At 40.3% G+C, this 11009-nt stretch overlaps 1 protein-coding gene across 2 annotated transcripts; it reads right to left on the reverse strand.

Moving 5' to 3' along the window:
• Positions 1–381: 381 nt before the first annotated feature.
• On the reverse strand, positions 382–10763 carry SERPINE2 (serpin family E member 2). Of its 2 annotated transcripts, XM_026040078.1 has the most exons (9): positions 10488–10763; positions 9189–9308; positions 7856–8083; positions 6720–6917; positions 3751–3949; positions 3510–3610; positions 2458–2544; positions 1835–1918; positions 382–897 (listed from the first exon to the last, which is right to left on the reverse strand). In XM_026040078.1, the coding sequence occupies exons 1-9, from the start codon at positions 10741–10743 to the stop codon at positions 860–862; spliced, it is 1311 nt and encodes a 436-aa protein (XP_025895863.1). In that variant the 5' UTR covers positions 10744–10763; the 3' UTR covers positions 382–859. The 2 variants fall into 2 exon arrangements, with proteins under 2 accessions (XP_025895863.1, XP_025895864.1); XM_026040079.1 differs by lacking the exon at positions 9189–9308 and having other exon boundaries at positions 405–897.
• Positions 10764–11009: the final 246 nt, after the last annotated feature.

Genomic DNA, 11009 nt, shown 5'->3' on the forward strand with positions numbered 1-11009 from the left:
TTTTACTTGGCACTCTTAGGAAGAGCTTGGACACAGCAGATACAAAGAACTTGGTCTTCAGATATTTAACATCGGAATCATTCATCCAAAGCAGGAATAACTTAGCTAGGTATGGCCAACAGGCCATAAGAGACACTCTTAATTTATAAAAGTATTTCAGAATCCTGCACAGATCCTTGGGGTCTGTCCCAAGCATCTGCACATCACTATCGTTCGCAACATCGATAGTTCATAATGCAGTTTTATTCATTTATTCCTTTGTACAAAAACAAATATAAAATTTAAATCCAATAGAAAGTGGATACTAGCAATGACAAGTTTACATTACAACAAGACAGGACAATGCGAAGAGTATCTAACACCACATTCGTTAAAACTCTGTGATGCATGCACTATATAAAATAAAAAGTCGCTAAAACTTTTAATCTATTTCTACCAAGAATAGCCAAGTACCAAGATACTCGAGAACCAGAAGGTATCTTGATAGGCAGTATCTACAAAATTAAATCTTTTCACACGCAAGGAGAAACCAACATTAATAGGAACATTTTTCATTCTTTAAAATCCTCTCACAAAAGGCATACATAAAATTCTTAGTAGATACAGGAGAAGCTCGAAGTTTGCTAGCATAGGTAACCATTCAGTAGTTTAAAGACTTCTAGACATTTCAAAAAGATATTGTAGCTTTCAATCTGTATTTCTGCCACAAAGCCAGAACTACATCGACTCCGTTTTCAAAACCTAGCCAGTGGTTAAAAACTAGTTCTTGAGTGAAGTCAGAAAGTAGTGTACAAAATATTTAACAGAGCGGGGACGCGTCACATGACTGGTGACTTCTTGAAGGAAGTCTATTCCACATTCAAGGCTTGAATATTTGTCCCATAAACAAGATTGTACCTGCAAGATAAAAGGAAAACAGGGATTACCACACAGTGTCTGTCAATGCAGTTAAGCATCTCTGTGAAGGGTGAGGGTTGGAGGGCACATGCTGTGTCACTGCAGGGTCTCCGGTGCCTTAGTTATAATATTATAATATATAAATTACATATAGTAGCATATATAATGCTGTTACAATACTATGCTGTCGGAGCAGCAGCGCATGGGAGATGAGGAGCAGAGACGCGCGGCTCTGGGAAGCAGCCAGCACATCCCGCTTCCAGCCAAGACACAGGCTCTGCGCAGTCTCAGCCCGGGGACCGCTGCCAGGAGCCTGCTCTTCTCCCAGCACTGGCAGCTGCAGCTTATTCCCCAGTGACTAGCATATCTATTATCCAGATGTCAGCGCACGAAGCAGACGAGCTATTCAATGTAACTGGGTCAGCTCTACTCCAAGAGGCTCAACCCACGCTGCAGAGGAACTAGAACCGTGTTGGAACACACACGTGGGCATGGTGGGCTGCAGCAGCACCCCGAAACTCTGAAATCTCAACTGTCCTAAAACTCTTTTGTTGCCTTTCAGGAAGTAGCTTCTATTCACTAATGCTCCATCAGCAGCATGAGGATAACTCCCATTTCCTCTCCGCTCTGCTCCTCTGACTGTAAAAGATGGTGTTTTTCTGTGCCTATGAACTGAACATAGGTGGTCTCCAGTTTGGAGATTATGTGGTCTCTAGTTTGGTAGCCCATACTTTTATTTTTCCCTGCATCAAGATGCATCCAAAAGAAAATAATCTGGTTCTAGAGCATGAAAATATACCTTTTCTTATTACTACTAAAACAAACAAAAAACCCCACAGCAGTAGTTATTCAGTAGTTTCATCTGGGAATCCTTGACTCATTCACATAACGCATACGAAAAATTCTATACAAAAAGTTACATAGAAATATTGCTTACCTGTTGGATTGTGCCGGATCAAAAATACATATGGCCTGTCTACTATGAACCAAGGAGGAGATGACCTGGCTATTAAAATTGCAGCTTGCAAGAAAAATAAGATGTGAAGTTAGATAAATGAAGTGTCCTAACACAGCACATAATGTACCTAAAAGAAATTTCCTAGGAAATAGTAGAGGGTTGTACAGATAACCATCTAAGATGTACTGCTTTAGACATACTTAAAGCAGCACAGGTTACACTTCATTCCCATAGGGGCCATAAAGCAAAGCAAGAACAGCAACAGAAATGGAAGCAAATCTGAAGTTGTCCTGCTAAAAGGATGTGTCTGCTTTTGTCCTCCACCCAGTAGCCTAGAGATTTTTATTGGAAGCCACAGTTTTAGCTGTTAAGAGACACTCTTCCCTAGAGAGAACTAAGAATTTGTCTATAATTCCTAGAGTGTACATTTAGGTCAAGATTATTGTCATTTCTCAAGAAGATACAAATCTGCCACTAAAACCCAACTGATCTAAGTCAAAATAAAATCCTGCAATGGTCTCTAAGAAGACTATTTTCACTTAATGGTATATTCTCCTAATTCAGTTATTCTGAGATCAGTAACTGGCAGTACAGTTGCTTACTTGTTGCTGCAGAAGCTTTGGTTCCATCTTCACTAACTTCAATTTTTGTCTTTTGCAGAACATGAGATACGTGAAGGCTTTCTGTTCCTGGAAAGAAAAAAACAACCCAAAACAGCACTTTCAGCAGGCAAACGAATACTTAAAGCACCTTGCAGCTAGAAGAACTACATAGCTGAACATAAGAGTGCTACAATTCTGCCCAAATCCTAAAGTTTCAGCAAAGCACTGAAAGCAGCTGAAGAGCAGTAGTGCTCTTGGAATACAGACATTAAATTTATTACCACAAAAAAAGGGGAAGAAGCTATTTTACTTCCTTATTTACTAGTTTTTCCCTTACTTAACAGTTTAAATTTCAAATATCCATCTATATTTAGTTTTAATTACAGAATTTTCAAAATATATTCTGTTACAATCCCATTTATCTCACAGATGGAAGAAAGGGCATGGGAGCACACTTGAAAACATCTTGCAATTAGCATGCAAGAATTTCTTCTCAATTACAGCTTTGTTTACAGCTTGCACTGTAGTGGAGGGTTGTAAGATTTCTGTAGCTAGCAACAGGAGCGAGGTACCAACACTTCATCTGAGAGCCAAGAGCTTGCTTGCCATTTTCAGAGGCTAGTATTCAGAGCTCTGCTTTGGTGCAGTTCCTTAAAATAGGCACTTAGTCTGGCTGTTTCTTTCCTACAGCTCAAGACAATTTAAACAGGTGTACATATAATTTTGTGAAAAGATGCTAAATAATGCAGATGCTTCTTCAGTTATGGCCCAAGTAAAAACCCCAGTGTTGTCAGATGCCCTGACGTACATTTCAGACAGTGTTTGAGACACTCAGATAAGAACAACTAAGCATAAAAAGCTGACCAACATGATTTACTCCTGCAATGCAAAACAAGGGAAAAGATACTACAGCATACATTATTTCAGTTGAAGAGTGGCTAGGTTATTCAGATATAAAATACAATTTTGCTCTGATGTGGTATGTCATAGTAATAATTAGGCAAGACAAAAATCAGACAACTGCAGTGGTAGAACAGCCCTAAGTAACTTACTTGTTATTTTTGCAAAGTTTGCCTTTGACTGGTCAAACATATCTGTAATACCAAGCGTTTTCAGAGGCTCCTTTAAGTCTGTTTCTGCTACTGCTGTAAATCTAGAGGGCAAAGAAAACATAACGAGCATTATGTACAAAAGTTGCTTTAAGCACCCTTTCTCCTGCATACAAGGAGAGAATTCATTCACCTACTCCCAGCACCATTTCTTGAGGAGGAAACGGATATTACCAGGACTTACTTGGGTAAAATAACCTGCACTCTTTTCGCTACCATGGTTGTCATCCAGCTTCCTATTGTCTTTGTGCTGATGTGGGGGATGATAGCAGAAAGCGGGGTTGTGCTTTCCGTGGGCAGCGCAATCAGCATGCTTATCATTTCACCGTGGTAAGGCAACTCTATTATATTATACCACAGGTCATTTGGGGTACTTGTAGTGCCTAAGAAAAAAGATAAAAGCCACCATTACTACAGCCTTCAATCTCCATTTTATCCTTAGATGCCTGCTGCTGTAAGGACTGTCAGGAAAGCTTTATCCACACCTGGAAACCGACTGTAAGAAAGTCTTAAGAGACTAGTGCTTTCCAGACAGGCAACCCTTCTAAAGCACCAGGTGGGTCTGTGCAGGTATTAGTCCAACAACAGTAATAAAAAAAGGTGGGAAACAAAGGTGGGAAAAAAATAAAAGGTGGGAAAGGTTTGAAATGAGTTATTTCCCAGATGAGCCTCATCAGGCCACAGTGGTAAGCCAGCTACATTAGAAACTAGCAGGTCTAAATCAGCTGGGATCCCTCCTCTAGATCTCAGCTGTAACAGAGCCAACTGGAGAGAGTCCTGCTGTTTTCCTTTTTATTTCTCAGTGTTCAAATTGAAGACATCTTATAGGCAAGTGCTTTTTTTTCCCCCTCCTCAAAAAGTCATTGGAAGAGCTTCTATTTCAAAATAGTCCATTACATTTACTTCAAGAATCCTTGGTATCCTGCAGTTCCTAAATTCACTTTTCCCCCTCTCATTTCAGCAAGACAGCTCTCGGAATTTACAAGGTAGACAAGCATGAGGCAGCAGTGCATAGATCCTGCCCTGGAAAAGTTTAAGAATCCAATGTTGGATAAAGAAACATCAGATTGTTAATTCAAATTTAACCGCAAGCAATATTGGGCTCAAAAATAATCACAGGTAGCAGCCAAGTTTGCTCAGGTACATAGAGCAGTGCTGAAACATTCTGAACTTCTTGAATTTCTCTAGACTCTTACAAACACAAATCTAAACCTGACCTAGCTGTCAGCCTTGGGGTTTTCTATGTGGTTGACTTGCCAGTGGGAGAATTCGGGCAGAGGACATAGAAGGGGGATTTGAAAGCTTTTCAAATTGGGTCTGGCCACATAACTTGGTAACCAGTTGGTGTTATTTCAGCTGGACAAATCACAAGTTGGCCACCACAAGTTTGCAACCCCAGAGAACACTGTGCACTACATAAAACACTTCGGGTGACCAACTATCCTTTGCATCCAGTAGTGAGCACCAAGTTACAGCTGTTGCACCTGAGCAGGCTACAGTTTTAATTAGCTTCCTTACCACTTCCAACTAGAGGTGGTTCATCTTTATCTTCTCTTCCATTTGCTAACTCTGAGATTTATGGCATGCAACTGAGCAGCAAGTGTTTTTTATAGGACCTTCAAGTGAGAACCTGTTGGTCAAACTGCAGAGTTTCTGGAAAAGTCTTTGGATAGCAATAACATCTTATTATGCTTTCCCTTTCTCCACCTCAGTCTTCACTTGTCAGTCCAAGCTGAAGATTGATGTCTCGATGAAAATTTAATCTTGTTGCCAGGGCCATGCAACTTGCCTTCACTGACATCAGATTGATAGACAAATGGTTAAGTTGCACTTATGAGAGAATACGTCAAGTTTTGCAGTTTTTTTCCTTTTACTGTAAGAGTGGGTCTCGGATTTTGGCCTGCAGATAAAAATACTAGTTGCATACACTAACTATAGAAATGTGACAAAACATGATCTGGCTAGGAGATACTGCTTTTCTCATTCAATTCTGAGGCACACATTATTTTATTAATATTTCCAAAACACGAGTGGGTTATCTTTACAATCAGCTGATGGAATTTTAAAGATGCTTGAAAGATTTTAAACTTAGGGATTCCTTTTTAAGCACTACAAAAAGGATAAAAGCGTCCTTGTGTTAAGATATACTACCTAAAACAGCATGAATTCCCTTACTCCTTCCTAGCTTCAAATTATACAGAGGATTTTTTTTTTTGTATTTTTAAAAACGAGCATCAGAATGTAGATACACATATATAAAAACTCAAGACCAGCCATAAGCATTAAGATAAATCTGTCTTAAATTATGAACTTCAGTGAAAGTCCATAAGTGAACAAAAAAGTGAAACGGGGGTTAAATTTCTAGGATTATTTTTTAGGCTAGATTTGGTATATGTGAAAGCGAGTTACAAACTGCACAGCTCTAGTCTTGGAAGGACACAACAGAAGGCATCGATAAGTCAAAGCTTTAATTTTACTTTGACCAATAACATCCACACTGATCTACAGCACTGAGGCCCTGAAGCAGTGCGAGTTACAAGCAGTCGCTTTGCGGTCTCAAACAGCAGCAGTCAGGCTGAACCTGCAAGCTCCCCACTTGCAACTTAACTTGAAGAGCAGCTTGACACCTGGAGAGATACTGTCAGAATCCTTACTCTGTGTTACTCAGGCTTTCCTTCTACTATTATTATTCCATTTTCTTATTATACACTCTTTTATAAATTTATTCCTCTTTCATTTAATTATCCAATTAATATCTTCATCACCACATTAACTCAATGTTTAGTTTCTGCAGGCAGTTTTCCTTTGTTCTTTTAAAAATGTTATCCTTTTTTCCTCCTACTGCAAGGCTTAGGTGACATGCAAAGTTCTCAATGTTGGTACTTCACTATTTTCTTAGGACAAGCAAGTACTTTGACGAAGAGTTTGAACTTAAGCCACTATTAAATAATTGCAGAGCAACTTGACCCATGCGTTTTAAGTTTGAGATACACTTATGTAAGATTAGAAAGCTTTTTACCATCAGCCTCAGAAGAAATATAATTAAATAGCACATACATACTGAATGCCTTTGCTTCTGATTGAAAGAGAAAGCAGACATTTTGCAAATATCTTGGAGTATTTTAACAGGGAGGTAAAAAATCTTGTGCTTACCACAGCGGAAGATAGATAGCTGGGACAACATAGGAACTTGGTAGGTCTTCCCATCAGCTCCATAAAAAGGACGTTTCTTTGTATTTTCAGGTCGAAATCGTGATTTCCATAAGCCCTTGAAATAGACAGCATTCACCAGAACCAGTCTGGTCAAGCTGCCATCAATATCATCTGGAGCTACAACTTGATCAATCATACCTAAAAAACAGTAAGAGCAGACTGAGCATGTGCTGTCATCACACCAGGCAACTGATCACAGAAGCTATTAAAACACACGATACTTCAGTCTACTTTTCTTTGAATGTACCAGCTACTTGTGGGAGAATGCATTTGGGGCAACCTTTTCAGATGAAGAAGTTTTGCCACTGATGTACTGCTCATAACGTGGCTATGCAAAGGTAGCAACACCGTGGAGAAAGTCTCACAGCCTCCTTTTCCATACACCACATTGAGTGCCATCAGCAGCACACACACATTTAGTGAGCACTGTTTTAAACTCCAAGAGATACCAAACGTGGAGTTTATCTAAGCTATGAATGAATATATCATAAGAAAACCTTTGACTTTGGCATATAAGCCTAACAGCTAGATGCCAAAAGGCTTGAACCCTGAAAAATTTTAAGGCAGTGTTGATTAAAAATCTTCTATTGAACATGACCCCAAAGAATATTGCCACATCTTGCAAGAATCTGGGGTAATAAGAATAAAGGCTGGACTGCTCTACGCTTCATTAGAAAGCAGATTTATTGTGTCAGAAATTTTCACACACATTGTGTTTTTGAAGACGCAGCTCCAGGGCAGTGCTCTTTGGGTATCTTGTAGGTTGGCAGGAAGCAAAGACCACTAGAAGCTCCTCTGCTCCCATGAAGAAAGCCACTAAACAAGCCACCACAGACAACCCTCAGGGAACCAGGCAGTGTATCTGCCATGGCATTGGGACTGCTGGGTTCCTGGCCCACGGGCTCTAAGTCGCCCTACCCACACCCACAAGTCAGCTTAAGAACGCTTCCCAGCTGCAGGGCAGAGCTTCTTCCTCCCTTTCCATCTTTTCTCCTGCATTTTCCAATGCAGGAAATCTGAGATGTCTCAGACATGCCACTTAGAAGCCATGCCAGAAAACATTTGCCAATACTCACCCCTCGTTTCATTTTTCACCCACTGGTTAATGGAATCACATGCTGCATTTGGGTCCTCAAAGTCCACGCTCTTGACACTGCACTGAAACACCTCTTTGTTCCTTGTAACAAAAGGCACTTCCATTTTAAAGCCATTCTTTGCAAATACTGCATTAGCAATTGTAACAATGTCTTTATTCTTTTTTGAGACTATGAGCCTGTTTATCTTCTTTAACGCTTTACCAACTCCTAGTTGGAAAGAACAGCAAGTTTAATTAAGAATAAGATGACAAACAAACAGTTTTTATTCAGCTATTAATGACTTGAAAGGTCAGACATTTCAAGTGTTAGGGGAGAACACAAGTGTCCAAGCAGGAGAGAGCTTCCACAACACCCATTTCTGATCTCTCACCTGAAGGACACCACAGCTCCCAGCTAAAGTGCCACCCTTCACTACAGCATCCGCTCCCTGCCTAGCTGTCTATGCAGACTGCTATAGGCAACAGCAGAGAAAAGACCAAGTGCTGACGTGGTATTACTGAGCACATCCTTCCAAAGTGTATTACATGCTGTGTAAGTCCAGGTAACACTCAGTCACACCACCACAACAAGCCAAGTCAGGCCAGGCCTCAACCTTCTCATCCAAGGTCAACAGGCCTGAAGAATTATACAAGGAGTCTTGAGCCCCACTGTAAAGCAAAGGTTATTTTCTTACCATCCTTTCCATGTACCAGAGAATAAAAGAAATAACTCGAAGCCAAGTCTTAAGGGCAGTCATTAAGGAAATTAAATTTGCTACAAAGCAGGAGTCAGGCCCTGACACACAGCATTGTCTTAAAAGAGCAATGGGACCCAATGCTTACAGTCAGTGCCTTCAAGATCAGAAAGCAGCCTGCATTAACCGCTTACTAACCTTCTAGCTGCATGTGAAGAAAGGCATATGATAGCATGGAAGAGTGGATATGTTCATCATATCCAGTTCTCCCAAGCCTTACAGCTTATGATAAGAGTTTGTCTACACAGGGAAGCTATTGCCATTCAAACAATTCAATGTTTAACCATTACACAGGGCAAAATCCATGGGTGACCATTTCTATAGCAGTTGTCAGTGGGCTTCCTGGTTCCCAACTGCCTTTTAGGCAGAAAAAACAGACTATTTCCCCACGTAGACAAACATATGAGTTTATGAAGAGAATGAAGGTGGTGAGAAAGTTATCCTCTTAGCTGCATATAAAGGAGAGCCTCCGATGGCTTTGCTGTTTATAACATAATGAATGCTTTAGTAGAACTGTTTGCATGAAGTTCCACGTGTTCACTCTCCGTTATTATGGGCAAACTCTTTTGGTGCACATACCATAACAGAGGTTCTCAAACAGTATTCTGTGGACCACTGGTGGTCCACGGAGCACTTGCTGGTGGTCCGGGGAGAGCTGGCTGGTCTCATGATGCTGGCTCTCCTCCTTGCTTCCAACTGCTAAATCGCATTAAAAGACAGCTAAAGATAGATTAAATACTTTCCAACTATTACCTTTTCAAATAACCATTGCTGCAATTGCCAAAGGACTGTAAGGCAATTAAGAAGAGCAGAGGAGGTCTGTGCAAACAGAGGTAGCATCCCACGACAATCTCAATAGCAAGATACTGATTACTAAAGAGTTTGAGAACCTCTGTCTCACAGCTAAGATCAGAGAGTGATCAGGTCAAATAAAACCAGCCGATGCAACGCTTTGGAATTGCTGCAAGTACTTAAATTTTGAGTACTCAGATGATATGGAGCTGGTTATCCCATGAAGAGATTTCATTTTGTAACATTTAATTAAGCTGACAAATTATTTAGTTGTGCTTTGAATCCAGAATCAAAACAGCAAAGCAAATGAAGACAGGACAACGTATTGTATGATGACACTGCTCAAGAATTAAGAGTGCACTTACCTCTGGGAAGGTTTCCTATTCCAAGAAGGAAGGCTGAATGCTGGCACTAAGATGTTAAGTCTGCAGGCAACACTCACAAAAATACTCTGCATGCAAAGTAAAGCAGCAAGAACCTTGAGCCTGTACCCATTAGAGGGGTAGACAGCGGCAGAGGAATACAAAGCCGGATGCATGCAGTTATCACAAACAGAGACAAGCAGAAATGTCTGCTTCAAGAAGAGGGCACTACAAGAACCAGAGATTCACAAGTCCTCACAGCAGATACAAGGGAACAAAGCTGAAGGGTGAAGTGAAAGCATCAGTTATATGGTTAGTTTGCATTGTTTTTAAGTGACAGTGGGAAATATTCTACCGTCCTGTTAGCAGAGGAATCACGGAGGCTGTTCAGTAAAGCCTGAAATGGGACACTACAACCTTCCTACATAGTGCTGGCGCTGGACCTCCATCCAACTCTGCTCTGGAAAGTCAATTTGTAAGGATGAGAGGGCAGTTCTAGTTAGGACCCTTAAGTCATTAAGGGAAGCTATTTATAAGCTAAATCAAGTTTACTTAGATGTTCACACTCAAATCTTCAGTTAGCTTCCAGAATCATGTTCTTTTCTTGCTTTGAGGAAAAAAAGTTAACAACTAGTTTATGATGTCATCTACCACACCTTGAAGACCATTTCAAAATTCTGACAAAAAAGCCGCACACACCCCAAAATTCCTAGGAATCACTGACCATTTACGCTGTATCTCATCATAGTTGTCAGCTGCTTCTTTGTCTTGCCATCAGCACCCAGCTGTAACACACCCAATACTGATGCAATCCCATGTGGAGAAACCACAACATTGTCCTGAGGTTTAGTTTTCACTATCTGATTGAAGACCTGGATCCCAACATCAGAGCTCAGTTCTTCCAGAGGATAAAAACTGAATTGGGAGCATACAGATGTTAAAGTCCCAAGAATAAAGAGAAGTGGGAAGTGCCAGTTCATGATTCCGGTTTGAAAGTTACCTGCAGAACAAAAGGAAAAAGGTTAAAGCCAGCTTGCATAACTATGGCATTTTTTTCTTTTCAACTTATTTAGCTACAGAGCAGATATATCTTAGGACACATTCTAGCCACCATTGACATAGTTCTAACAATAGGACTCATACTTTATTTTATTATGACTTATTTCAAGTTAAGGGTTTGCTAGAAGCCACAACAAATAGCTAAATAGACATTTTAAACCAATATCAGCTATATTTGTTTCAGAAA

This window comes from Nothoprocta perdicaria, unplaced genomic scaffold (assembly GCF_003342845.1).
Source record: "Nothoprocta perdicaria isolate Ctin4 unplaced genomic scaffold, notPer1 scaffold_25, whole genome shotgun sequence".
NCBI classification, from domain to species: domain Eukaryota; kingdom Metazoa; phylum Chordata; class Aves; order Tinamiformes; family Tinamidae; genus Nothoprocta; species Nothoprocta perdicaria.

Bases quoted from the DNA above. Each gene is read 5' to 3' on its own strand.
- SERPINE2 (XM_026040078.1), bottom strand. From the start codon at position 10,743: ATGAACTGGCACTTCCCACTTCTCTTTATTCTTGGGACTTTAACATCT. The intron at 2,545-3,509 runs GTAAGTTACTTA...TTTTCTTTCCAG, and splicing joins AAACTTTGCAAAAATAACAA to GAACAGAAAGCCTTCACGTA. The intron at 1,919-2,457 runs GTAAGCAACTGT...TTTTCTTGCAAG, and splicing joins CAAAGCTTCTGCAGCAACAA to CTGCAATTTTAATAGCCAGG.